At 47.3% G+C, this 27,970-nt stretch overlaps 3 protein-coding genes across 16 annotated transcripts; 1 reads left to right on the forward strand and 2 right to left on the reverse strand.

The window, feature by feature from the left end:
• Positions 1–89: 89 nt before the first annotated feature.
• ptpmt1 (protein tyrosine phosphatase mitochondrial 1) lies at positions 90–1,490 on the reverse strand. Its single transcript, XM_067249280.1, has 4 exons — positions 1,186–1,490; positions 1,017–1,097; positions 665–856; positions 90–465 (listed from the first exon to the last, which is right to left on the reverse strand). The coding sequence occupies exons 1-4, from the start codon at positions 1,330–1,332 to the stop codon at positions 331–333; spliced, it is 555 nt and encodes a 184-aa protein (XP_067105381.1). The 5' UTR covers positions 1,333–1,490; the 3' UTR covers positions 90–330.
• Positions 1,491–2,111: 621 nt separating this feature from the next.
• On the forward strand, positions 2,112–14,963 carry celf1 (cugbp, Elav-like family member 1). 11 transcript variants are annotated; one of them, XM_067248464.1, is made up of 17 exons: positions 2,112–2,248; positions 3,175–3,218; positions 3,677–3,799; positions 3,944–4,050; positions 6,512–6,699; positions 6,916–6,998; positions 7,164–7,212; positions 7,388–7,522; positions 7,635–7,714; positions 7,935–8,096; positions 8,257–8,326; positions 8,514–8,678; positions 8,830–8,943; positions 9,114–9,299; positions 9,860–10,003; positions 10,125–10,346; positions 13,004–14,963. In XM_067248464.1, the coding sequence occupies exons 4-16, from the start codon at positions 3,962–3,964 to the stop codon at positions 10,250–10,252; spliced, it is 1,593 nt and encodes a 530-aa protein (XP_067104565.1). In that variant the 5' UTR covers positions 2,112–2,248; positions 3,175–3,218; positions 3,677–3,799; positions 3,944–3,961; the 3' UTR covers positions 10,253–10,346; positions 13,004–14,963. The 11 variants fall into 11 exon arrangements, with proteins under 11 accessions (XP_067104565.1, XP_067104569.1, XP_067104573.1 ...); XM_067248468.1 differs by having other exon boundaries at positions 8,833–8,943; XM_067248472.1 differs by having other exon boundaries at positions 8,514–8,636; positions 8,833–8,943.
• Positions 14,964–15,878: 915 nt separating this feature from the next.
• Positions 15,879–27,003, reverse strand: pacsin3 (protein kinase C and casein kinase substrate in neurons 3). 4 transcript variants are annotated; one of them, XM_067249211.1, is made up of 11 exons: positions 26,628–27,003; positions 24,121–24,189; positions 21,921–22,021; positions 21,433–21,589; positions 21,015–21,250; positions 20,756–20,911; positions 20,476–20,651; positions 19,849–19,969; positions 19,003–19,133; positions 18,242–18,420; positions 15,879–17,063 (listed from the first exon to the last, which is right to left on the reverse strand). In XM_067249211.1, the coding sequence occupies exons 3-11, from the start codon at positions 21,972–21,974 to the stop codon at positions 16,948–16,950; spliced, it is 1,326 nt and encodes a 441-aa protein (XP_067105312.1). In that variant the 5' UTR covers positions 21,975–22,021; positions 24,121–24,189; positions 26,628–27,003; the 3' UTR covers positions 15,879–16,947. The 4 variants fall into 4 exon arrangements, with proteins under 4 accessions (XP_067105312.1, XP_067105313.1, XP_067105311.1 ...); XM_067249212.1 differs by having other exon boundaries at positions 21,921–22,040; positions 26,628–26,962; XM_067249210.1 differs by lacking the exon at positions 24,121–24,189 and having other exon boundaries at positions 26,628–26,999.
• Between the last annotated feature and the right edge of the window lie 967 nt (positions 27,004–27,970).

A 27,970-nucleotide genomic window follows, 5' to 3' on the forward strand; every position in this document is an offset into this window, starting at 1 on the left:
ACTGGAGTCCGTGTAAGTGTGGTGTATTTCGCCTGCAGATCGGATAAGCTCTTAAAACTAACGGTACAATTAAATTGAATTAGATTAATGAGAGAAATGTGAGAACTTGTTTATTGAATTCCAAGCAAGCAACATCCTTGTACAAAATGTCTGGATATTTACAGTTTTAGCCATTTCATAAACAGGTAGTAGGCTATACATTGCTTTATGGATGTTGCTGAAATGGTACAAAAAATACATTTGTAAACTTCAGAGTTTTTGACACAGCAGAGACAAGTCCTTCGATATCCCTCGTCATAAATATATGTTTTTAATACAATTTAGATAGAATCAATTCTTGACCCCCCCTTCACAGACTTGCTGGTGGTACCCTCTGAGCATCTCCAGTTGTGCTGATCGAACCAAGATGTGTGGTCGGACAGAGGCTAACGTCTGACAGGCTTCTTCTGGACTCATACTGTGTAACTAAACAGATAGGACGAGTTAAACACAATAAAATACACAGAAAATTTGGCAATCAGTCTCACTCTATATCTCACGTACACATGGTCTAATGGCACACTCTTGCTCTCTGATTAAGGCTCTCTAGCACACTCACACTCTCTCTATTAATACCTTCAGCACACACCTGCTCTCTCTCTCACCTGCATGGACCTTGACTCACCCGTATGAGGTAGGCAGCGGCTAGGGTGGCACTACGCGAGCGACCGGCCTTGCAGTGAACGTAGACGCTGGTTCCATTCTGCCGGTGCTTCAAGGCGAACTCGACCCCTCTGTGGAGGTTCTCCATGCTTGGCACTCCCGTCAGGTCCACTGTACTCAGCCTCAGCTGTTCCACCCCTGCAGCACTCCACTCCTACGCATCACACACCCCGATGTGGTTAACACTTGAATTTTAAAGTTGGGAACCAGACACACCCACCACACACGTGCATCCCTGTCAATATGGTGACACTGGTATGAATGCAATCAAACCTATATCGGCTGTAGTAGGACTCATGTTTTCCCTAACTTACCTCAGCCGAGTTGCAGAAGTATTTTGTCTCATACTCTTCGTTCATGGTGATGACTCCCCTGACATGCTCTTTTTGTACCAGCTGGAAATTAGAAATACACGAATGATTGAGATTGTAATGCCCAGTCAAATTATGAAAGATGACATAGTAGCACAAGCTAAATTGTTACCTCATCCGTCATAGATCTGAAAGGCAGAGCCCCAAGTATTATGGTTTGGTCCACACGGTCGAACCACCGCCTCAAAGACACCTTCTCCATGACAACATTGTAGGCTAACGTGGGGTAAAACAGCAGTCTTGCTAATGCACCAGACATAATGACGATTATCCCTCTTTAACAGACGAGGAACTCGTTTTGGGGGACTTGTTGATAACTTAACCGTGTTATACTTTTTACACTAGAGCTATGCATTTCAATGACATAATTCTGCCGGGAAGCTGCTGCTGCTTCCTTGGCTTGGTTTCGCTACACGTGAAGTTGTAGCTCGCCTCTTGTGGACGGGTGTCAAAGTACAGATCCAAGATGATACTGTTTAAATGCCCTTTTCTTAGGTCTCATTGAACAGATAAGCTCACGAACCAGCACTGTCTGTAAATAAATACACGTGTATTTGAACACACTGTCAATCACCTCACAAGCTACCTCAAGCCGGTAACTTCAATGTTATCCATAACTAAAGCACCCAAGTACAGCGTTGTTTACAAATGAACATCGTCAATCGGATTGGCTTCCCCGTTTTGTCTTCCTGGCAAAATTGATAAAATATGAAATCTGAATTAATTATTAAATTGAATGAGGGCCTTAGTGGGATATGGCTACTGTCAGTCTGCCATGGCCCTCCTCTGTCGACCACACTATGTACAAAGAGAGGGGACAACTTGCTATCAAAACATTCAAGTGTTTCTTCAACAGCAGCGAAATATTTTTTTGGTCTATGATTTGACACATGTTACATTTGTGTTTAATGGTGAGCATGTTTACATGTCATGTTAAAGTAGATAACATGGTTCCTCAGGATTGGTCCTCCACCCAATCCCCTTTTCTTGAAGGCGGTTGGAAAATTCAGGAAAGACAGCCATTTTGCACAGCTTCCTCGCAAGTAGACACAAGTAAAAGTAGGCTGTTGTTAAATAATATAACGGAGACAGCTATCTAGTAGGACACAGAAGCAACAACACACGGTCTCATAGTTTCACTCTTGGTTTGTCGCATTTTTATTTAAACGAGACAGGTAAGTACATTGAAAGCGAAAATATTTGCCAGCTAATTTGGTTGTTCTAGCTAGGTGGCTAGCCAGCTGTCAAACGTTAGACCACATATGGCATGTTTGGCCATCTCAGCTGATAAGCTAATGTTAGCTAACCAGCTAGCTAGCACGAATGCGTCATGACTGGAAGATTACAGAGGAATACCAGCATGCTCTCACGAAGTATGGCTTACCCTTTACTAGAGGGACTCGTATCCAGGTCATTGCCACCATGCGACCTCCCGTGTAAACTAGTGTTCAACAATCTTTTGAAGCAAGCCTTCAGGCCTTGCTATGCCGCTCACTAGCTAGCTGACTAGGCCCCCTATCCGCCCCTTTGAGATGCACACCCCATTGGACATGTCTGCATTTAGACCCACACTAAAGCCCTGAGCCCGGTGAACTATTACCATGGGTGTCAAAATCAGGACAGCGGCCGCGAGACAGCCAAAAAGGCGTCTCTAATAGAAACTATGGATACGCACGGCCGTGTCGTAGGTCTACTGTATACACTATAGCTAGCATCCCTCGGGGTCTCTGTCCGCTTCACCTGACACACCTAGTCAGTCACAGACTAGTCATACCAGTGTTTTAAGTGACCTGTGACAGCCACAGTAACCAGACTGTGAGCAGCCCCTTACTTTACATGATAGTAAGGCAGATAGCCTGTTTGTTGTCATGTGCCACTGCCAGGCAACATAGTGTACTGAATGCAGCCCTGCCCTGTGCAACATGATCCTGAATGGCATATTCAGGGGTGAAGGGTTAGGAGAGCAAAACAGTTGCCCACCTATGTCATCACTGGTTGTAACATTGCAGTGTATCGTAGCAAACAATACATAGTAGGATATGTTTCTTGTGATTCTGGTAGTTGTGGCATGATTTGACTGACGTCTGTGGGTTTCCAACAGAACCAGTGTAAAAGGGCAGGTTTCAACGTCAGAAACACTACAGGGTGAGTACACCTCACTAACACCAGCACTCTGACACAATGACTACAGGCCTTGCAGTCTCTTCCACACACTGCCACACTGCTTGCAGAGAACTCCTCACACATATTGCCATTATAGCAGGTTAGCCTCAGCTTTGTTTGAAAGGTGCTGAGATGTCAGGGTTGTTCAGTTTCTGAAACTGACTGTACTAGTCTCTGAACCTTGGTGTGGACCTGACTGATAGCAGTAGTGATCTGTAGTGGCTGAATGAGAGGCTATTGGGCACACAGGTTGGCTTTTTTAGCTTAGTGACTGGCAGTGTGACTGGCACACTGAGTGGTTGATTGATTGACTGGCTGGTTCAGACCGTCAAGTGTGGCCTGCTTATGCCCATGGTTTGTCGGTATGTCTGTTGGGTGATTCAGACCTAAGCCATATCGGGCAGGACTGAGACTGCACCTCCTCTACCTCCTGCACACAGGGACTGGCGTCCAGGCTCTCCTTCCTGTAGCACCACTGTGGTCTCCTCCCTGTCCTGTCGCTCAGCAACCCCGTCAGCTGTCTTCCTGTCCTGTCTGTCCTCCTCCTCCGCCCTGACTCCTAGGTGTGTTTGTTTTTCAATGTGGTCCGTCTGTGATGATGTGTATTTGCGTACAACACTGTACATGTTTGTGTGTTTCTCCTGTCCTTTCCCTAAGTGTCATCTGTGTGTGTGGCCTGTTTTGTGTGTGCGTGTCTGTTCCTGTAGTGTAGTGATCGGCACTGGATGGATAGCCTGGAGGCTGAAGCTCTTTACCTGTCCCAGGAGCAGCATGGGCAGGTCCAGTGTGACCTGGACCCCAACACCTTGGGGGGGTAAGAATTCCTCACTCCCCCTCCCTGTCTGCCAATCCTCCCCTTGGGGGCACACCCCCTTCCCTAGCTTGGGGCAGGAGGATTTGTCTCTGTGTTGGTACAATACTGGTAATATTCATATTTCCTGTTAGCTTAGTATGCTATGAAGTGGTACTGGCAGCTAGTCTCTGCTTGTTCAGACAAACAGGAGAGGAGCTAGGTGTTGTGAAAAAGAGTAGAGTATTGTGGAAAGAGGAATACAGTGTTTTGTAGAAGAGTATGATGTGTAGAGAGTGGTATGATGTTGTGTAAAGAGGAGTAGGGTGTTGTGTAAAGAGGAGTAGGGTGTTGTGTAAAGAGGAGTAGGGTGTTGTGTAGAGAGGAGTAGGGTGTTGTGTAAAGAGGAATATGATGTTGTGTAAAGAGGAGTATGATGTTGTGTAAAGAGGAGTATGATGTTGTGTAAAGAGGAGTAGGGTGTTGTGTAAAGAGGATTAGGGTGTTGTGTAGAGATGAGTAGGGTGTTGTGTAGAGAGGAGTAGGGTGTTGTGTAAAGAGGAGTAGGGTGTTGTGTAGAGATGAGTAGGGTGTTGTGTAGAGAGGAGTAGGGTGTTGTGTAGAGAGGAGTAGGGTGTTGTGTAGAGAGGAGTAGGGTGTTGTGTAGAAAGGAGTAGGGTGTTGTGTAAAGAGGAGTAGGGTGTTGTGTAGAGAGGAGTAGGGTGTTGTGTAGAAAGGAGTAGGGTGTTGTGTAAAGAGGAGTAGGGTGTTGTGTAGAGAGGAGTAGGGTGTTGTGTAGAAAGGAGTAGGGTGTTGTGTAAAGAGGAGTAGGGTGTTGTGTAGAGAAGGGTAGGGTGTTGTGTTGACTTTCTGTGACAGGGTGACTAAGTCAGCCATGCTGAGTGCAGGTTGTTTACTATGTCTGCTGTTATTATGTCCTCTGTTTATGATGCCACTGGCAGCTCCCACAGGTCAGTGAGGTGTGTACGCGTTGTTGTGTGTGTGAGATACAGCCTATGTCACATGACTGACTCCCCCACCCCTTCCCCAGCGCCGGAACCTGATAGTTGATCGTCCCTATTCTGGAGCAGGGATTACCCTCTTTGGCCCTGTCCATTCATTCCTGCTGTTCTGACAGCCTTATCTACATCGATCTGACAGCCTGTTTATCTGTGGAGGCAGCAGATCTGCTGGGCTAGGACAAAGCTGCACAATGGCTTCAGGGGCCATCAGCATTTTCATTGTGGCCCCAGGGGCCACAGCCCCTAGTGAGCTGGCTGGACGCAACGCTGCCTGGCTAGTCCTGCTCTCCTCTCCGCCCGCTCCGCGCTGGCCTGTCTGTCCTCTGCTCTGCCTCGCAGTGTTGCCGTCGTCCGGTCAGAGAGGAGCTGTCGTCTCACCGTCTTCTGAGAAGTGTTTTGGGAGGTTTTTTCGTGCCGTGTTGGTAGTACGGTAGACAGCTTTTACATTATTTATTTTTTAGGACGGTTCTCCATGAGGACCGCGTCTGTTTCTCCTCCCCAGCCTCTCCTCCTCCCTACCTCTGCTCCTTTCCTCCGTCTGTCCTCTTGTCCTCTTGTCCTCTCCTCTCTGTGACTCGTCCGGAGGCTGTCGCATAGTCCGTCTAGCCGGGGTCGTCTTCCTCGCTTTACTCTGTTGCTCTGGAGAGATATCTGCACTCAACCATGGCCTCTTTTAAACTGGACTTCTTACCTGAGATGATGGTGGACCATTGTTCCCTAAACTCCAGCCCAGTGTAAGTACTGTACCTCTATTCTTCTCTGTCCATCTGGACCACCTGGAGGTTTTGAGTTGCTGTCTACTAAGGTCTACTGCATGTAACCTAAGCCTAGCTCATACAGCTGAACTCGTTGTGTAAATGGCGATCCTGCTTTTTTGTTAATCTATGAGCAGAGATCAAAAGCTGTGTCTGTTTTAGGCTGTGTGTGTGTGGGGTGTGTGTGTGTGTTTAGGTTGTGTGTAGTAGGCCTACCAAAACCTACACTGTACCAGTTGTGTACCTGAATCCATGTCGTAAGTCTGGTTGGATCAATCCCAGTATGACAGGCACAAAATGTACGTCTTCACATTCAGTTTGGTTGCACTGTTTGAAATCTGTGCAAGATATAGACTAGAGATGCCATTGTTGTGTTCTTAGGTTGGTCAGACTATGTATCTCTGGGTAGAGTAATATGAGGTTTAGTTTTGCAATGTGTTGGGCTGAGACTGGTAGTTGGCCTGGTCCTGACTCAGAGTCTCTGTGTTGTGGGCCCGGGCCTGAATATGGGTGTTGGCCTGAGTCCGGTCTCTGTGCTGTATCATGTCCGCCAGGTGTGTATCTGGAACAGCAAGCTCACAGCAGCATCACAACATCCTGGCATTGTTTACAACTGACTCGTCACCTCCACTGTACTCGCTCTATCTCTATTTCTCTCTCTCTCTCTGTCTGTGTCTCTGGTTTTGATTTCTCTCGGTCTCTCCTCAGAGCTAAGAAGATGAATGGGTCGCTGGAGCACCCGGACCAGCCTGACATCGACGCCATCAAGATGTTCGTGGGTCAGATACCGCGCTCCTGGGCGGAGGAGCAGCTGAGGGAGCTCTTCGAGCCGTATGGTGCCGTGTACGAGATCAACGTGCTCCGAGACCGTAGCCAGAACCCCCCGCAGAGCAAAGGTATCTGAAACTGACCTGTCCTTCCCTCCCCCCTCCACCTGTTATTGCCTCCCCCTCATTTGTGACCTTTCTCTCCGTAACAGAGTATGCTTTGAATGCCACTCAGAGCCGTGCTGACCTCTCACCTGTAACCTCTAACTCCGTGCCATCCTCACTCCTCTCACCTAATGAAACGAGGTTTGACCCCTGAACTCTGCTTTGCCCTTTGTCCTCCAGGCTGCTGTTTCATCACGTACTACACCAGAAAGTCCGCGTTGGAGGCCCAGAATGCACTGCACAACATGAAGATTCTCCCTGGGGTGAGTCAACACCCCAACTCCTCCCTCTACAGCCCTGTGCCCACCCGCATCCCTTTCCCCTCATCCCCAAAACAGATCCGTATCCATTCCTTTCTCCCCCCTTGTGTCTGTGCCTGTCTCCCTTCCGTTGTAAGTAAGCCCTTTCTCTCCCACCCCGGCTTTCAGATGCACCACCCCATTCAGATGAAGCCAGCTGACAGTGAGAAGAACAACGGTAAGTGTTGTAGAATGTCGAACATCTAGAGTTTCTGTGTCTGGGCTATCTGGAGGTGTAACAGAGGATCTGGTACCTTAGCTCTGTTAGAGGTTGTTTCTCTCACCATCTCTCTGTGCCCAGCTGTAAGGAATCCTGTACTTCCTGGTTCTCACCTCCTCTCTTCCTGTCTCAGCGGTGGAGGACAGGAAGCTGTTCATTGGTATGATCTCCAAGAAGTGCAATGAGAACGACATCAGACTGATGTTCTCTCCCTATGGACAGATTGAAGAGTGTCGCATCCTGCGAGGTCCTGACGGACTCAGCCGTGGTGAGGCAGATTCAGTTCACCTCAGGACACACACGCACGCAGTCGCACGTGTGTTCAAAGGGCTGTGATAGCACTAAAGAATATGTTTCTGTGTATGTGTGTTGTGTGGCAGGTTGTGCCTTTGTCACCTTCACAGCCAGACAGATGGCCCAGTCAGCCATCAAGTCGATGCACCAGTCTCAAACCATGGAGGTAAGACCTGGGTGCTGAACATACACACACTCGCCTCTAATTCCATTCCAACACTTTGACACAAACGCCTCTCTCTTAACCCTTTATTATTCCTCAGCTATACATTGGTTTGGTCTTTCTTGGGAATTACCCTCATCGTCTATCTCTTTCTCTCCCACTCCTCTCTCTGTCTCTCCACCTCCTCTCTCTCTCTCTCTCTCTCTCTCTCCGCCTCCTCCAGGGCTGTTCCTCCCCCATGGTGGTGAAGTTTGCAGACACCCAGAAGGACAAGGAGCAGAAGAGGATGGCCCAGCAGCTTCAGCAGCAGATGCAGCAGCTCAACGCTGCCTCCATGTGGGGCAACCTGACGGGCATCAACTCCCTGGGGCCCCAGTACCTGGCAGTAAGCTCTCTTCAACGCTCTCTTCCTAACTTTCATCTCCATCTCTCTTTCTTTCTCTCTCTACTCCATCTCCTTCTCCCCCACACCCTTATCCCCTCAAGGTCAGTCCTGACAGATGTTTCTGTGTGTGTGTGTGTTGTGTGTTGGTGTAAATGTCTAGCTTTACTTACAGCTTCTCCAGCAGTCTGCTTCCTCGGGAAATGCCCTCAACAATCTGCACCCCATGACAGGTACACACACACACATATTCACACATGGAAGCATGCACACACATGTACATACAAGCAAGGCCGTACACACAGAAACGCACACTTACCCTAACAAACTCACACACAAATGTCTCTCCCTTACTTCATCTTCCCTGAGAGAGTGTGTGTGTGTGTGTGTGTCTTAACTCCGCCCGGCTGTGTATCTCAGGGCTGAACGCCATGCAGAACCTAGCAGCCCTAGCGGCAGCGGCTAGCGCCACACAGGCCACACCTTCTGGCTCCAACGCCATGACGACGTCGAGCAGTCCGCTCAGCGTTCTCACCAGCTCAGGTACGACCGCCGGGCAGAACCTCTCCTGGGACAGCTACAAGGGTTGGTCCCTCTCCTTACCTCCACACACACACACACACACACACACACACACATACACATACACAAACTTCTGGGAAATCTCCAAGGGGATGGTCCCAGACGATGATGATGACAAAGGCAGTGTAACAATATGGGCACGTCCTCCCCCCAGCAGGCTCCTCCCCCACCTCCAGCAGCAGCTCGTCGGTCAACCCCATGGCGTCTCTGGGGGCTCTGCAGTCTCTGGCCGCCGGAGCGGGCGGTCTCAACATGGGCTCCCTGGCAGGTGGGCACATCCAGCCGTACACACACAGCACTCGGGCTCTAACTGCCTCGGTGATCCTTATACGATCAGCAATGATATAAACCGCATGCTTAAACGCCTCTCTGTGTGCGCCTCCTTCTACGTGTCTCTCTCTTTGTACGTGTCCGTCTTTCCTCCCGCGCCCCGCCCAGGTATGGCAGCTCTGAACGGTGGCCTGGGTAGTGGGGGCCTGTCCAACGGGTCGGGCAGCACCATGGAGGCCCTGAGTCAGGCCTACTCTGGCATCCAGCAGTACGCCGCTGCAGCCCTGCCCAGCCTCTACAGCCAGAGCCTGCTGGCCCAGCAGAACGCCAGCGCAGCGGGCAGCCAGAAGGAGGGTGAGGACCTGGGAGAGGCCAGAGGGAGGTGCTGGGGAGAGCTGGGGCAGGGACTGGGAAAGCGGGTGGGGTGGATGTGTCTGAATGCGGACCTCCTGTGATGTGACTGTCCTGTTGATGTCCTGTTGATGTTTAACTCACACACTCCTGCTATCTGTGTACTCTGTGTTTTTGTGTGTGTGCTGGACGTTAGTGAACAGGAGAGCTAGGTCAGCCGGAACTAGAAATAGAAACCTAGGCTAGAGTGTCACCTTCTGCTAAGGCTTGTGTCTTGTTTTGAATCTGCTGCAACAGCCAGTGAGAGTCGGAGCACCGGTAAGACCCCCATCCACCACCACCTACTTCTGGAATGTTCTCTTCATCTCTGACTAACACTGCTACAGTAGTGATGTAGCCTGAATGCTAGCACTCTCTGTCCCATCACTCACCTGCACCCAGTACTGTCAGTGTCAACCATTGATTCATTTATTGATTGGTTGAAAGGTTAATTGCTTACCAGCTTTCTCATTGTGTAGTATACCGTGCCCCCCTCCCTGAGTGACCGTGCCCCCCACCCTTAGGTCCAGAGGGGGCCAACCTGTTCATTTACCACCTGCCCCAAGAGTTTGGAGACCAGGACCTGCTCCAGATGTTCATGCCCTTTGGAAACGTCATATCAGCAAAGGTCTTCATCGACAAGCAGACCAACCTCAGCAAGTGCTTTGGTGAGGGGGGGGGGGGGTCAGGGGTTAACATGTGAAGGCATGCTTAGATGCCATGTGTGGTTAGTTAATGTGATATAGGCAGGCTCCATTAACATTTAACTAAGTTTATTTTTCCCCCTAGGTTTTGTGAGCTACGACAACCCTGTGTCGTCCCAGGCAGCCATCCAGTCCATGAACGGCTTCCAGATCGGCATGAAGCGCCTTAAGGTGCAGCTGAAGAGATCCAAGAATGACAGCAAGCCCTACTGACCCCCCTTCTGCCCCCTCCCTCTCCCCCTCCCCAACCTGCCTCCTATGTGCCCAACTGTCTGTCTGGGGCAGGCTCAGAAAGGGGGGCTACCTGGTAAGTGAAGAGAGAACCAGAGCCTGTTAATGCCCCCCCTCACCCAAACACACACACACCCCTTATTTAACCCCTCCCTCTCTCTCTGTAACTCACCTCTACTTGGGCTTGCCCCCCCCCCCCCCCCCCCCCTCTGTATTAACTAAAGTTCACAGACACCACTATTGCAACACAAATGTGTAGAAGCTGCAGGAGGGGTTGTTGCTTATGATGAGTTTGTTTACCTGAAACTGGATTCTTGTGTTCTGTTGTGATTTTTTGGAATTCGTTTCATTTCTTTTTCTATTTCTTTTTAAAAAAACCTAAATATACTTGTATTTTTTATTTAAGAGAATTTGTCATATTAGTTTGCTGTGTTCTATTTAAAGTCTTGATGATGTGTTGCACAATGACAGCCTGTTGCCAAAATACACCCTTGCTGTTATCCCTGACCCTCACACCCCACCTAATCTTTTACCCCTGCCTCCTGCCCCACTCTTAGATACACACACACACACACACACTGACATTGACCCCCCCAGCCCAGAGCCGGTCAAATCACACAGATCCTCTAGACACCCTGTCTATCACCCCACAGACAGACAAACACAACCACATCTATCACGCAAGATAGACGCTCAGAGAGACTGCGTAGCAGCTGTCTACTTTCACTCTTCCTACTGCTGAACTAGCTTGGGTACTTCTGACAGTACTAGCCTTGGTACTAATTCCTACTGTATCTGTGTACCAGTAAAGCTGATGCACATCAGTTCTTTTCTAAGTCTTGATGTTGTATCAGGGAAAGAAAATCATGAGTGAGAGGCTAAATTATTATTTATTAGTTGTGTTTGTTACTTTAATTTATTAATTCAGTAACCAAAAATAATAAGCTTGAATTTTTGTTCTGGGAATCTTCAGCTAAAGGACGAGTTGAGTAGGGGTGGATTACTATACTGGGACAACCGGATGAGCATGAGGTAGCTCTCTGCTTTTCTCCTCTAATCTCCTTTTTCTCCTCTACTCTCCATTTACCATCTTCCTCTCCGGTTGCTGCCAGAGCTTGTCTTGGTTTTAATTGACCTAACTCGGAACCCTCCTAACGGGTAGAACAGGAGACACCCCCCCCTCAGAGGTTCTAATGGGTAGAATAGATCTTGATCACCACAAACCCCTGTCATCTACCCCAGCCTTTGACGAGGCATCCAGGAACTCGCGTTTTTATAGATACTGTAGGAGAACCAGGTGTCCACAATGATGATGATGATGATTCTGTATATTACTAAAGTATTATGATGCCTTTTCTATTTTTATAGAGGTTTTATACTCCTCCTGAGCAACAGGAATCTATTTATTGCCTAAATTATTTCACTGAATTTAAATGATTGTTTTGAGAATCTTCAACAGTATTTTGTAGAATCCTTATGTGAAGAGGTTGCCATGCCTACTTTAAGACTACTAGCCTTAGTGGGCGGTCCTATCCATCTACACAGCAATTGTCAATTATCTAGGTGTTGTTGTGGGCCGGTCCTTGTTGCCATGACGCTGTGTCATGGTGTGGAGGTCTGAGGTACAGGATAGCTGTCCTAGCTGCTGAGGGCCACAGATAATCCCTCTCGCTCGCTCTAATTTCCAGTCTCTCTCTGTCTCACTCTTCCTTTCTCGAAGGTGGTGACTGGGCTGGGGTGTTATAACATTTGCCTAGTCTTACAGAGACAGTGGACATAAAGTGGCACCTTGTCCAACTAAACCACCATTGTCACCATCAGTAAGATGAACCTCCTCTTGAGGAGTCAAGCCTTAGACCATCACCCCCTAGTGGTCTGGTGGATAATTTGCCAAATGCCACAGACCTGTGTGTGTGTGTGTGTGTGTTACAGTAAACCTGACTAGCTGTAACCACGTTGGAATAGGAAGTATGTTGGCTCAACTGTGTTTGACTTTATATAGTGTACCGTTATATCCACCAACCGCTACCGTTACGTTCTGAAAGACTCATTTAACACTATCCAATCAGGGTACAGGTCTTTGTTGTCGAGGCCCTCGCTGCACTGCTGCCTAGGACACACCAAGTACACAACGAGACTGATAGTAAAGCACAAGCCCACACCCAAAGATGTTCAGCTCTGATGAGAGATGAAGCCACCAGGAGGTGTTAGTGAGTCCTGAGAGGCCGCAGAGCCTGATGCCAGTGCAGAGCGATACAGGCCACCTAGTGACCACTACTGGAGGGAATGTGAAAGCACATGTTTATACTGAGCTGAAAACCAGCCCGGATCTATTTGCTCGATGTTTCCACAGAAACCTATGGCGTGCGTCTAATCTTGTACAGAAATACAGACAGGTTTGGTAGAAGCTATGCTAGGAGAGGCAGACTTGTTGGTTGGTGTCTCAGTGTTGTCAAGTGCTGTATGTTTTCATCTCACCTCTATGTTACAGCATGTTACTTGTTGTCTCCCCCCCTCCCCCCCATCATCTATCCCTCCCTCCCCTATTCAGTGTTAAGTGTCTAGGCTACATGTATTTGTGTCCAACCTCCCTCCCCCCACATCCACCCGTTCTCCACCACTGTATAAAGATAATCATTTATGATTTTCTTTTCTGCCCCTCTGTGTGTGTTACCTGTGGTAGTGTTGTTAACCTAGGGTCCTCCTTCTGTCTGTCTTCTGTTTTTATCCTAGATCTCTTCCAGCCCACGTTTGTTCCTCGTTTGCCTAGCATGTTGATGTGACGTCAAAAAGCTCATCGTCCAGTCCCTTACCCTCTACTCTTCTCTGAATCCTTTGACTCCTTTAGTTTTTTTTTTTCTTGTGTTTATAAAGAGGTTTGTGTTTGTGTGTTTCTCATCTGTCCTTTGTGCTGCCAAAAGGGGGCGCTAGTAAGACTGCTGTTTGGGAGAAGAAAAACAAATGTATAAAGTTACATGAGTATTGTTACGAGTAACAAAATAAAAAAGAGGATCTATTTTTCTAGAACTTTCTGACATAACCACTAGAATTTTGCAAACCTTTTTGTTTATTTTTCACTTAGTTGGACCTGTTTTCCTTGGTGGTGTGATTGTATTTGAGTTCTCGTAGTGTTGGAGCAGTCGTCCTAGCGCTTCCCTGCTGTGTTCCCTTGGGTTTGTGTGTTGAAAAAGCAGCCAATCAATTTCTAGAGAGTAGTTCAGAGTGTGAGTGTTTCTCTCTCGTCTGCTCTAACCCTTTTTGTAGAATTGTCTTTGGTCACATTTTGCTAAACAGGGGAAGACTTTGTAGTTTTGTGCTAGTTAGTTAGTTAGTTAGTTGGCATGGTGTAATTTTTTGGGAGTTCCTACTGAGTGATGACAGCGATATACACTTGAATCATTGTTAGTCCTACAGAGAGTGTGTGTGAGATCATCACTGGCACATACTGTTCTCATTTTCTTCTGGAATGGTGAACCAGCAGGGTCTGAGTACTGAGATAGTTATTACACTAAGCAGAACTGCGTGTCATCAGTCAAGCAGATATTAAGCATGCACCTTTCTTTCTTTTTTTTTTTTTTTTGTAACTGCACTGAAATCCTCAGCAAAATGTGATTTAGTTTTGTTTAAAAAATAACGACTAATAACGAATAAACCAGTGCCAAACATTTTGCACATGGGTCATATTTTTCTCTGACACTTTGCCCTTGCTGATGCTAGGATTGAGAGTCTGGGGCGGTTCTGGGTGTTGCTGTGGTGGATGGGAGCATGCGTATGAGCGAACGAGAGAGTGTAGAATTGAAGGTGAAGTTGGCAGTCATGCAGAACAGTATAGTGAGAGATTAGTAGTCACCCACCTGTGTTATAATGTTCAATATCATTCATCTAAATATGGGCCTGCACTGGCTTTGTTGAAGCAATTTGAGGTAAAAAAAAAAGTGTGTTTTGTGTGTGTGTGCGTTTGCTCAGGGGTGTGTGTGCGTGTATGTGTGTTGCCAGTCTGTGTTTGCGTGTGTTTTAGTGCCTCAATAAAAGCAACCTGATCAGTGCTCGGTCTGATAAACTACAAACATGGATCCTGTAATTTAAACAGCTACAAACATGGCCGCTGTAATACAACCAGTCGATGGGTTCCTGTGTTACCATGTGACAGCTCATACAACTCCTCAGTCAAACGGGAGTTCTCGTAGTCAGTATGAAGGTGAAAGGTGTGTTTATAACTCTTGGTTTGTACAGTACTGCCTTTTCTACTACAACAAACACTCTGTAAAATGTTAGTGGTGAACCCTGTATAGCTTGACACAAAGACCAAACCCTAGTCTTATAGAAGGCCATACAAATCAACTGGTATGAAGACAATTCTGTAAAAGTCGCCTTTTGCTGCATTCAATAAAAGAAACGTTTTATTTTCCTTAATTTTTAATTTTTTGTTTTACATTGTTGTGGTTTTGATGTGACACATAGTAACTGCTGACATTGTTAGTAACTGCTGACATTGTTAGATGGCTTAATCAGTTGTAACTGCTTGTGATGGGTAGATGGCGTACCGAATGTTCTGGAATGTAGAAGGCTTCCGTCTCGTCATCCAGGGGACTGGGGCCACACTCCAGCAATCCTCTCTGTCAGCAGACTGTGTGATTCTGATTGGTTGGTTGGTTTGTTTGTTATGTACAATTAAAATGTTTGAGAAGATTCACATTCAGGGTTTTTTTTTTTGACTCATTTGTGTGTATTCGAATGTTTTTATTCAGTTTCATTAAAGTTCGCTACAGCATATTTAGTATATAAGTATAGAAATGGGAGTACAAAATGTATCAATTAATGTAAAATGATCCACACGCTCAATACTGCATAGCATTGGGCTCAAATAAACATCAGGTAACCAACTATGAATCACAGCAACACCTTGACATTTCCGAAGGGAGGGTGAGGATGGTAGACGGGCAGTTAGCGTGGAGGAAGCCCGGGGCTCATGCTGATGGATTACTTACTAAGCTGTTCCCTTACTTGTCAGTGTTTATTGAAGCTTCCTGCTCCTTAGGCAAACACTGGACCTCCCCTTCAGTCATGTACACACTGCTGACCATTCTTTTAACAGGTTTGATACTGGTTATGTGGTTCTTTGTACCTTTCACTGCACTGTACGTTTGTCTGGGCAGTGGGCAAGCGGTTTAACAACTCATTATTTTGATCCAGTTTAGAAACCATGCAGTGTGATAAAAGCAGGCTTCAGCCATGACTGAAGATCTATATAATAATACCATAATAACAGAGGGTTGTACCGTGTCACTGCACTCATCTTGACTCAAGTCAAGATGGAGGGAATAGCTCAGTGGTTAGAGCACTTCACTGCAGATCAAAAGGTCACAGTTAAAATACCTCTTGTGCTGAAGTCTGCTGAATGAATACATTACATTGCAATGGATAAAGCACGCATAACTGTTCTTTTATTTTTTTAACAGCCTTTGTTTTGTAAACGGGTCTGTGAAAACAGTGTTTTCACAGACATGAGTCCGTTCAGCATGCTAAACTTATTAATCCGATGAGGCTGTGGTATTACAGTAGAGAAGAATCATGTGAAGATAGTGAACCAGCAGTCCTGACTCAGCTCTGATTCAAGTGTTTATTCTGCAAAGTACATTGGATTACATGATTGTGTCTGACAAAGTGTGGTCTAAAGGACCACACAAAACACACATCTCTCTCTCTCACACACACACTTCAATATCTCTCACACACCTCTACGTCACCCACAGAAACTTCCCTAGCCCTTTTCTCAGTACTTCCCATAAGTCCTCATTCTTACAACTTTAGTCTGATTAGTTCATGACACAAAAACATTCATTAAATGATTTAAAAGTTGAAAATAAATTAAAAAGCAATTAAAAAGTCTGACTGTAGAAATCTACCATGAGCAGAATCAAGTGCTGGATGATAGGGACTGTGTCAACATAAAACACCCCTTACCGTTCAGAGGAAACATCTGGTCTTAACACACACACACAGACCACAAACATGGGTTTGAAGAACTAAATTACATCAGCATTATCTGAAGTTTACCCTTAAAATGCCTCTTAAGGATTCAGAAACTTGACATTAAGAGATGAGGAGCAGCTGGGCCATACTAGATATACATGATGGCTGATGTGCTTCTCTGCTCTTCAGGACCGCTAACAGTAACTCAAACTGTGCATAGAGACAGTTTGAACATGAAGAGAGAAGAAGGGCGAGTTCTGACCAGAGCCCCACCTTGATCACTCTGGGCTGTCTGTCATGTCAGGACTGGTCCACTAGGGGGGGCCGAGGCACTGCTCGCCCCTCACTGGAGGTCTGTCTGACAGTCATACCAGCCAGCAGAACTCTTTAGTAAGGCACTGGGTGGGTCTGGGTCTTGATCTGGTCTGGTCTAGATGGATCTGGTCTAGGTCTGGCTCTTGTAACATGTACAATTTTTGTAGAGAGAACGTGTAGTCTGTAGTATTAACTTTGTTCTTCACTAGTCATATGGTGACTGTCCTCTGGTGACTAGTCTTCTGGTTAGTCTGAGGGGGAGGGATTTAGTTAATTCTGTATTCCAGCTCGCTGGTCTAGAAGCGTTCCCGGTGCCTCTGTGTTGTTGGCGGAATGTCCAGGGGCAGGGTTTGGGTGGTTGTGGGCATGGGGTTGGGGTTGGCAGGGCATCAGGAGGTCACAGCCTGGACGTAGTTGGCGGGGTAGAGGCCCATCTTTCCAGTGGTCAGTCGGCCTTTACACCAGCCCTGCTCATCCTCCTCTCCCAACTTCATCAACTCTTCACCTGGAGGAGGAGAGCAGAAAGTTACCTCAATAAATACACCACTTCCATACATCTCTCCTTCTGTATTCAGATCAGTGTCTGACCTGAGAGCCAATAGACCTCATAGACCTCATCCAGGGATCACCAAGGACACATCAAGTCCTGTTACACTGTCCCTGTTTTACCTCGGCTGATGGTAATCCAGGATATATACACCATAAGAGACATGAGATTATTTGAAGGTTATAGACCAGGCCAGACCTTAACCCTAACTCTAAAGAAAGTCATGTCTATGCATGTTGTTAGTCAGGAGGGTTGTGGATCTCATCACAGCAGATCTCTGACAGAACCCGTCCGTGCGCAACTCCGCCCCCCAGAGGGGCTCAGACTGGCTTAGCACCACAGGAAGCCTGATTGGACCAGGAGCTGACAGGGATCAAGCCAATCACAGAATATGATGCCAGGCAGACAGATTTCTTTACACCAATGCTCCCCAGGGGGGGAGGGGCTCTACAGGATCAACCTGCCAATCAAACAATGAGAGCACAGTTCGGTCCTGGTTCCTCAGAAAAACCTAGATCAATCACATTCGAGCAGGCCCTGGTACAGGGCCTGCTAACCCTAACCCTGGTACAGGATACATTTTAAAAAGTGGATCTCTGACCTGTCAGAACTGTCAGTATGGTGAATTTATTCCTAATATCATAAATTAATAATAATATGCCACAGTACTATGACAACATCCTGAACACTTACCAGCCATGTTGACGGTTCAGTAAGTGGTGAGAGGGTTTAGACATACTATAGTTATCATCTGATAATCATAGTGGTTTTATAGATCAGTTATGAATGTTACACCTCCCGCTATCAGGCTGGATAACTCCATAAATGGTTTGTTACATTCACACTGGAAACCATGACTACCCCACACATACAACAGTTGGGCCTATGGATACAGACAGTGAGAGTGTATCATATTCTTACACGAGTACAGACAGTGAGAGTGTATCATATTCTTACACGAGTACACACACACAGGTACCCGTACCCACAGGTTATGAGTACTGTTGGTATAGCAGGCTGAAGCAGAGGCCAACATGCAGATACTCCCACACTGTGTTTGTGTGTATGTGCATGTGTGTGTGTGTGTGTGTATGTGCGTGTGTATGTCATTAATAAGCATTAGTAAGGATTAATACCTGCTTTAAAGCTCAGCTCGTCAGCCTCCTGGCCAGTGTAATCATATAGTGCTCTGACTCTCACGGCCGCTACCTTCTCCTCATCCTCCTCCACCTCCTCTTCACCCAGCCCGTTGGCTGAAAGGCCCTTCTTAGGGCTGTCTTCATCTGACCAATCAGAGGAATAGTCCTTCGTCACCCTGGGAATCACACATGCGCGAGTGCACACACACACAGAGTCAGTAATAGTCCACCTCTGACAGCAAGGCTGACTGGGGTTTAACGTTGTTAAACTTTGGCATTCCCTCTTCCCCAGTAGAGGGTGCTGGTAGACATTCTATCACCCCTCCCCGTCTGCCTCCCCCTCCCCACCGAACACAGGGGCTTGTTCTGGTAATCAGATCTCACTGGTGACTGTGTATGAACAATAAAGGAACACACAGGTTTACATCAAACACACAAAAAGAGGACACACAAAAAGAAAAGACAAAAACACACAAAAACATACAAATAAACATACCCCACCCCACCACCCCCACCCCCCACACACACACACTAACCCTTGGGCCCTGACTCAGCATTATCCTTCTAATTACAGACTACTGAGTGATGCATGCTGGGAACAGGAAGCATCCTCCATAAGAACCCAGAGACCTTAAGCCTTATTCAGTTTGGGCCTGGAATCTACCCCAAGTCTGAGTGAACAACTCTGGCCTGGTCTGGGTCACAAGTACAAATACACAGACACCTTTCCCACCAGCAGGTCATGGTGGTCCTGGTACCTGGTGTTCTCTTGGGGGGTTGGAGGAGCCTCCTTCCCTGATGACACAATGTTGGTGAGAGTGACCACATCATCTTCACAACTGCTCCTCTCCTTCCTGCCGATGGAACAGTTCGCCTCTGGGGACCACTCCTACACACACACACACACACACACACACACGCACACACATACACACACGCACACACATACGGATTACGACCATGTCTTTCATCTTGTTGGGTCAGGTATCGAGTCTATTGTAAGTAATCGGTTTCAACCATCAGACACACCCTTTTGGCACAATGAACCCAGACGGTGGAAAGGAGAGGAGGAGAGGAGCAGAGCTCCAGGTTCTGGTTGTCCAGAGCAGTTCCCAATCTGACCAGCCACTAAGACAATGGAGCCTCTGTGTGGGAGGAGCTCTGAGCTGTGGGAACGCAAGAGGATGCCTGCTTCCCTGCCAACCTCTCTGCCAACCTTCTTCACTTTGCCCTACCAGCCTGTCTCTACCAGCCTGTCTCTGGGGCTGGGAGGGGGGCTGGGCTGGGGTTTGGAAGGGTTACTGTCTAATTGCTGGATGGAGGAGCAGAGGGGAGGGGCTTGGCTCAGAGAGCCAACAAGCATTCCAGGGCCCACTCATCTCCGCCCTCCAACACAACAGGCTCCTTTTACCAGGCTACCTCTGGAATGCACCGCCTGGCAACGAGCATGGCAACCAACAACTTTATACCGGTTAGTAACCAGGAAATGAAACAAGAGTATGTGTGTGTGTGTGTGTGTGAGTGTGTGTGTGTGTGTGTGTGTGTGTGTGTGTGTGTGTGTGTGTATATACATATATGTCATAATGTGTGTGTTTGTGTCTCACATCAAACTGGGGCCAGTTCATGCTCATGCCAGGTCCGTGTGTGTTCCTCCACCACTTCAGGTCCTCGCTGTCATTGGCTGAGTTGATGGTCTGGCCAAGGTCCCGGTACAGACCCTTAAACCTGATAGGAGATCTCACATGTCAATCACAGGCCCAGTCTAATAGTTCTACTAACACACACATAACTAGTGTGCAGATATACACATTTATTATATAGTATTTTAGTATATAGTTACAATTATGTAGGTATAGTTATACATTTATAGTTGGATTGGTGCATTTCCTGCTATATATTAGTTCTAATTTCAGGACAGGTTTCATGGGTATGTGGCCATGTTGCCTAATTTGTGGTCAAATTCCACTGAATATTTACTCAGTGTGAGGGACAGCGTTGACATAGTAACCTAAGCAGTGTTTAAACAGTAAACAGTGTTTGGAGGACGATACAAGGTTGTTGGTTAATAAACAACATCTCTGGAGTTTCATTCACTCCCTAGACACACACACAAAACGAGAGACTTGATCAATATTGAACCAGTAAACACCCTCACTCAAAGTTAAGAAATAAATGGTGCTGTAGTGTCCAGTAGTGTTTTTGTGTGTGTGTTGTTTGTGTTTGTATCCTACCCATCGCGGGAGGAGAGGTCCAGGTGTGTGTGGATGTCCAGTAGCACCTCCTTGAAGAAGCAGAGCCGGTTCTTCTCTGCCTCCTGAGTGAGGTCAAACACCTGCTCCATGTCCTCCATGTAGCGAGGGTTCACACGGTTCAGCTCATCCAGGGCCTTCTCATAGCGATCCTTGGCCTAAATACACACAAGCGGCAGTTACTGGCAGGTTAACACTCTAGTTTACAGTCTTGAGAACAGTGGATCTCATTACAACTACACACACACACACACAGCAGTACCTTCTCGGCCTCTTCGCTGCACCGCTCCACGCGCTCGCTGTACTTCCGTACTTCCTCCAGAGACTTGGTGGTGTCCGCCTTTGCGTGCGTCTCCCTGGTAACGGCAGTGCGCTCCTCCTTGCGGGCCTGGTGGTAGCTCTTCCGGGACGCCTCCACCTGGGGGTCAGGGGTCACAGAGACAGCCACACAATCACCATCACAGATAGTAAGAGAGAGAGAGAGATAGGGGAAGAAAGAGGGAGATTTGAATCAGCCCCACCTCCTTCAGTTTCCTGACCCAGGGTTTCTGGGCCTTGCGGAACCCTTCATCGGCGTCCTTGGACTCACGGAAACCCCCGATCATCTGCTTGTGGAAGGCCTCCTTCTGCCAGCAGCGCACCTTCTCACTGTCTTCGGCTGCCAGGCGCTCCTTCAGCTCCAGGTGCAGCTCGCTCAGCCTATCAGCAGCCAGCATGAAGGCATGCCACGCCTTCTCTAGTGTCCCATATTGAGGCCCTGGAGGAACAGCATTCAGAAGACTTAACTTTAAACTGTTCCTTTTCCTTCAGCCTTAACCTGATTTCTGATTCAACTATATGAAATCTAATATACATTTTGAAATATACTGGTAGTGAAGCCCTGTGGGAAGCGTAGTTCATCCCACGTGATGTTTGTTGTCCAGGTCACTTCCTGCTCACCTTTCTCGACCACGCCCCTCCACTTCCTGGCCCAGTCGCTGAGCTGTGTGGAGTAGCTCTTCTCTATCTTGGCTCTCTCCTGGAAACAGCTGACCAGATCATTACACAGACGGTGGCCATCATCGATGCGCTTCACTGTCCTCTTGTAGTTACCCGGCTACACATGTGCACAGACACACATACAATTAGAAGAGCAGGTAGGTGGTGAGGCAGGCAGGGCGTAGAGCCAGGGTTAGGGACAGCTACATCATAGGATAGGTGTGTGTTGCAAGTGGGAACTGGCCTGGAGAAGAGGGTGTGTGTGTGTTTGTGTGTGTGTGTGTGTGTGTGCGATCCCGGAAAAGAAAAGTCAACAGGGACTCATTAAGAGTATGTGTGTGTAAATGTGTGTACACACAAGTGTGTGTGGGGTGTTCCTTTCTTTAACATGCAAGTTTCCCAAGCTTCCTGGTAAAATGCAGGGTGTGTGTACGTGTGTGTGTCCTCACCTCCCAGAAGCTGTCGCTGCTGCCCACGTCTCTCAGGTCTCCATTGGAGGACATGGCCGGGTCTCCCTTGCAGCACGGAATGATGGCGGCTAGCGGTCAACCTGGGAACAGACAGACAGCCTGGTAATAGACAGACAGCCTGGTAACAGACAGACAGCCTGGTAACAGACAGACAGCCTGGTAACAGACAAACAGCCTGGTAACAGACAGACAGCCTGGTAACAGACAAACAGCCTGGTAACAGACAGACAGCCTGTCAACGTCTCCTTCTCCACCCGCCTCCCTGTCTGTCTGTCTGTCTGTCCGTCCATGTCCAGCAGATGACCTCCCTAAAGACAGACGACCCCAGGACTTCCTCTAGCCTCATCCTTCACATCCTCACAGCCCACACCTGATTGGATGGCCCGGTTGCCAAGGTCATACAGCTTCCTGTCAGAGCCACAACAACTTCCTGTGTTAGACAAGTTCTGTGTGGGCTGGTCCAGTCACTACTACATCAAGGGATGTGTGTGTGTGTGTGTGTGTGTGTGTGTGTGTGTGTGTGTGTGTGTGTGTGTGTGTGTGTGTGTGTGTGTGTGTGTGTGTGTGTGTGAAGGGCCAGTGGAAAGTATGCCAGCAGGATAGGCATCTCCCACAAACATGCAGAATGAAGAGCATTTGTGAGAAGCTTACTTATTACATTTCTAATTACATTGCCATGCACTCTCTCCCTCTCCCTCTCCCTCTCCCTCTCCCTCTCCCTCTCACTCTCACTCTCACTCTCACTCTCACTCTCACTCTCATAAACACACACACACTATTGGCTTGTGTGTCTTTGTGTTATGGCACATGGGCATGACAGGGTTGACCAGGGGTCAGGGATATCCGGCCTGCTTTACCAGTAGTTACCAGAGCAGAGACACACTGACAGGCCCCAGCAACTAGGTCTGTTGCGCGCGCACACACACACACACACACACACACACTTCCCCTGAGACCTCATTCCTCCTTCTGGATTACGACAACTGGAGAGAAGAGGAGATGAAATGGAAGAAAGAAGAGGAGATTGAAAATGCATCATAAAAATTAACAGAGGATTATTTCAGAGAGAGGGAGGGAGAGAGGGAGGGGCGCACTGTTGACCTGCAGTGACTCATCCCTCTCTTCCAGGCCTGTCCTAGTGATGCTGGTCATACTGAAGATCAACACAGAACTCTGAAGCCCAGAATCAGGACCAGGACTTCGAAGAGGCATTTTTACCCAGAGTTCAGACTGACTAGACCTTTCAGCAAACACATTGCTGCAGCTCACAGAACTGACAATAACAATAAACCACAACAAAAGAGACATGCATAAACACACACACACACACACAGTGACTGAGAGAACTCTAGAAATATGTGTGTGTTCCCTCGGTCAGTGACTCCATAGTGTGTCCACAATGTACTGTCAGGGTGACTAACTGGAGAACGGTGGGGAGGGGGAGGGACATCAGAGTCTCTGGGCTGACAGGGCTGGCTGACATCAAACAGCAGCTCCACTGTAGGAGCAGTGTGTGTTTATAGGGGAATGACGGGGGGAGGGAGGGTGGGGGGGTTGCATTGGGGAGGGTCATATGTCTGGACTGATGGAGGAAGAAAAGGAGGAGGTGCAAGGCTGTAGTAGTACACCAGTAAGCCTACTGTGGGTCCTGGAGGACTCCACACACAGACAGGAGACAGGGCTGCACACCACATGGCTGCACATTCACAACCCATGAGAGAAGCTTGTACCCCTCCTCCTTCTCCTCACACACACACACACACACACACTTCAGATGTGGTTACAAGAAGACAACTTGTAAGCATGTGGAACTCATTTACATTCAAGGTTTACACATTTTTTTTGTTGGAGAAGATAGCCGAGCAGGGAGAAGAAGAAGGGAGAAAAGAGGAGGAGGTGGAAGTGGGTCAGGGAAGGCAGGCCAGGTCACTAAGCCCCTCTGGAAACTGGTAATCATTAATCTGATTAATGTACAGCACCATGTGCTTCTCCATGCCTGGTCTAGCCTGGCCTGGCCTACTCTGGCCTAGCCTTGACCTTCCAAACCTTTGTCCATTACTCTCTACTGCAACTAGGCTGACTTGGCACACAAAGTAAAAATCCCAGTAGAACTCCAGTAGAATCCCAGTGGGAGTGGCAGCACCCAGCTGTACAATGAGAGATGGAGGAGTGGACTTACCCAGTAAGAGAGGAAAACGGAGGAGAAGAGGGTGTGCCTCTGATAAGGACTGATGTTTTCTCTCCGGCCCTAACGGAGAGAGTGAGGGGAGGATGATTACTCCAGAGAAAAGAGAAGAGAGAAGGATGAAGCCCGTGACTATAACCGACAGAGTCTCAGTGAGTCATTGGAGATCCACACCAGGTCCCTGTAGCTGCCTGGGTAGCTAGCTAACTGGCTGTGTTGTAGGTGACTGGCTTGGCCGGCTTGCTGCTTGACTGACTAGCTGGCTGGCTGGTTAGTCGACTGTTATAGATGCTGAGTGTGGGAGGTGTTAGATTCTGAAGAGGAGGGTGAAATGCCACACATGGAGATGTGGATGATGAGTGGAGGAGAGGAGGAGTGATCTTGGTCTTGGGGAGTGGGAGAGGGAAGGGGTCTAGAGGGGTCAGGGCACATCACACCTCCAAAATAACCAGCTGGGTTGTTGGTTATTGGGATGCCCTCTTTCTTGTTAAATACCTGTTAACTGCTGCCAACACTGACACCACCTACAAACTCACTAACACACTGCCATCAAGGCCTGGCAGTTCTGAGACCTGTTGTTCTCCTCAGTTACACCTCTGACACAGGAACAGTCTCTCCTACACTGGAGACCACACCCCCCACCGTGCCCACATTCCTCCTCCAACGACAATGTCAGGTTCCAACCTGTCCTCTTTCCTTCTAACCTTCACAGACTCCACACACCACAGGAGTGGTGAGGAGAAGAGTGGCCTCGGAGTAGAAAGAAGAGGAGTCGAGGAGAGAAGAACAGAGGCATGGCATGAAGAGGCAGAGTGGACTGGGAGAAAGAGGAGTGGAGAAGCGAGAGGGACGAGTCAGCCTGCTCCTGACCATGTGCTCTCCCAGACTGATGGACTGACTCTGTCATTTCGAACCCACAGCAGAAGGCTCAGCTTTCAAGAAACTGTATATAGAACAGAACCACACAAACATACACACACACACACACGTGTGGACATGTATTCTTGTACATTTCTTAACACACACATATTTCAGAAAACTTGAGAACCCACTCTATACAGTGGCAGAGTAGGTGTGGTATAGGAACACGTCCATACTTCCACTAAACAGTGGCCTGGCAGGGGGTGCAGGAAGGTTCGAATGTTGCTGAGCTACAGTGGCAGACTTTGGCTGTTTGAAGGGCAAGGGCGAAAAAATAAAAAGGGGACATATTACACGACATGGGGCCAGCACACAAAAAGCTATGATTCATCATTTGTGATGAAATTGTCTTCATCCTGATTAAGATTAACAAATTATAAAGTCATCCAGATTATGAATGTAACCACAACCAATTTGGTAGCATCCCTGTTTTCACAGGCAACCGTTACGAAACTTCCCCACATTCTCACTCATGTGGTGACATCATTTACATTTAGTCATTTAGCAGACGCTCTTATCCAGAGCACTGGATCACTATACACTTGAGGGGCACTTGTCCATTAGAGGAGCACCCAATTGCATACTTCCGTGCTTTCTTCACCTGTAAGACCCTGTAAGGGACTGCATTCCATTTTCTCTACTGGAAAGGGCACCCTTTGGGACACTGTCATGTAGTCGGCATAGTGGGAACTTCATAACGGCACCGTTTTCAATTGTAATGAAGGCCACCCAGATAGAGGAACATCAAGTTTAGACCATATAGGGCACGTTTTCTCAACTAGAACGGCATTCATAAAGACACATTAATGAATTTTCTTGCACTAGAGGGCACATTAGAATTTATTGCATTAATGGACACCCCGTAGGACACAATCATTTTGTCCTTGTGAAGTGCAGCCATTAGGGCTCTTCCTCTCGTTTTCGCCATACTATAGTGCACTTGAGCGACGCTTTATCAACTATGGGGCGGCCAGCGCATACTGCCCCCACCCTCCTGAGTCCCCCAGTGAGCTATGAAGTAGGCTAGTGAGTGAAGTAGGAAAATTAGGAGGAATCGGAAGGGGCCTACTGTGAACTCTGTATCAAGGAGTTTTCAGTAAACCTGTAGCCTAACTCAATAGCGTGTACACGCTGTACACAGCGGTCAACGAACGCGGATACATGCATACAATGTAGATACAATGTAGGTTAAATCAACGCCAAGATCTCTTGAGCTGTCTGCGTCTGCAGATTATGACCATTGAGTAGATATATAGACGAGCTGCCCCATACCGGCATAATCCGCGTTGATTTGGCAACATAGTCCGATTCTTTTATTACCATACCAACCTGTAGGCCAACCTAAACATTAAGTACTCAGATGATTTGGAAGAACAAATGATCGTTCCATTAAATCCTTTGGATCTAGATTTAGGTCATCAGGGAAAGATACAAACATAATTCCTTGAGGGAATACACTGTAGCCGCATGAATATGCTATGTAGCTATCTATTAACAGGCGAGTTTTACAGACGTGGCATGGTGCGGAGCTACTTTGTTACTCGTTGACTAGTTGCGACTATTCTACCGCTCGGGTTTACCTGTTGCAGCCTCGAGATCGTTGCTCCGTTAGAACTTTAGTTGACAATCCACCGAAACCTACGATAGATCCGCTGTATCACGACTAACAACGGGTTTAAATTTAGTCTCGTGTCCTAGTTTGATTGCGATGTGCTCCACCATGAACTCAGAAACGACAGTTTGTTGACAACGACTGGTCCTCGCTCATCCCCCTCTGCCATTGCAACGAATCCATCTGTATTCTCGAGCCACTTGAAATTCACTAGGTGGGGCACTCCACTCGTGAATTGGTTGCGTGAATTTTACCATGGAAAAACAAATATATCCGTAAATATATCCCTCTGGGAGTTTGACAGACAGGCGGGCCTTATTGTTCGCTGTGTTCTAGAGAGGTCTTGCATGCGTAATCAGATGCTGCCTCACCACAATATCCATTCATCCAATTATAGGGTTAACCGTTGCCTGGCCAGAGGAAACCCATACAGAGACCACACTCGTTTAGATCAGTATAGTTCACTTGCTTCACTGAGGTTAATGTTGTCATGGGTTTAGTTTGATAGTTAAAAGACACTAACTTTATTTCAAGTTATAGTTATTGTAGTAAAATATAATTTGTTAATGTAATGCAATATTTCATAAGTTTACAAACTCAGAACAGACTGATTCATTATACCCTTAATACATGTTGAAACTTAAAATAAAAAAGCTGGATTGATGTTTTTCGGAGCTCCGTCATGTATTTTGAGTGTAGTTTACAGTTCACTGGTTAGGCGACAGCGCTTCCTACAGGGAGTGAAGGGAATATCGCAACCGAGAAGAGGTGGAGAAGAACACCAAGGTGAAGTTTCATATTCGACATTCTTCTCACATTCGGAAGACGCTACTTTGCAGCGTTGCGTTAGGGACCGGGTGAAAACTACATTACATTACATTTACATGTATGCATTTAGCAGACGCTTTTATCCAAAGCGACTTCCAAGAGAGAGCTTTACAAAAGAGCATAGGTCACTGATCATAACAACGAGATAGCCCCAGACATTCCAAGCAGCCAAAACATGAAACATACATGGTGGAAAACCAAATAAGTGCCAAAGGGAAGAACCATAAGAGCATGCATTTAAACAAGTTACAATTGAACAACATGAAACTTCCCACAAGAGTGCAAGAGTGTACCTGTAGAAAAAACAATCAACAGTAAAATATTTCACAGCTAGTACAAGAATTTGAAACCATTACAACTAACAAACAAGAGCAACTAGTCTCTCAATATGAGTCATTGTGATCCTGGAGGAAACTAACATCAGGTCCAGCCAAGCATTCCTAAGTGCCGTTGTACTCCCGGACTCCAATTTTGAAAAATGAT

This window comes from Osmerus mordax, chromosome 13, assembly GCF_038355195.1.
Source record: "Osmerus mordax isolate fOsmMor3 chromosome 13, fOsmMor3.pri, whole genome shotgun sequence".
NCBI classification, from domain to species: domain Eukaryota; kingdom Metazoa; phylum Chordata; class Actinopteri; order Osmeriformes; family Osmeridae; genus Osmerus; species Osmerus mordax.

Bases quoted from the DNA above. Each gene is read 5' to 3' on its own strand.
- ptpmt1 (XM_067249280.1), bottom strand. From the start codon at position 1,332: ATGTCTGGTGCATTAGCAAGACTGCTGTTTTACCCCACGTTAGCCTAC. The intron at 1,098-1,185 runs GTAACAATTTAG...TCTAATTTCCAG, and splicing joins TCAGATCTATGACGGATGAG to CTGGTACAAAAAGAGCATGT. The intron at 857-1,016 runs GTAAGTTAGGGA...TGTGATGCGTAG, and splicing joins ACTTCTGCAACTCGGCTGAG to GAGTGGAGTGCTGCAGGGGT.
- celf1 (XM_067248464.1), top strand. From the start codon at position 3,962: ATGGATAGCCTGGAGGCTGAAGCTCTTTACCTGTCCCAGGAGCAGCAT. The intron at 4,051-6,511 runs GTAAGAATTCCT...GTCTCTCCTCAG, and splicing joins GACCCCAACACCTTGGGGGG to AGCTAAGAAGATGAATGGGT. The intron at 8,327-8,513 runs GTACACACACAC...TGTGTATCTCAG, and splicing joins CAATCTGCACCCCATGACAG to GGCTGAACGCCATGCAGAAC.
- pacsin3 (XM_067249211.1), bottom strand. From the start codon at position 21,974: ATGTCCTCCAATGGAGACCTGAGAGACGTGGGCAGCAGCGACAGCTTC. The intron at 21,590-21,920 runs GTGAGGACACAC...GCACATGTGTAG, and splicing joins GCAGCGACAGCTTCTGGGAG to CCGGGTAACTACAAGAGGAC. The intron at 18,421-19,002 runs GTACCAGGACCA...TGTGATTCCCAG, and splicing joins ACCCCCCAAGAGAACACCAG to GGTGACGAAGGACTATTCCT.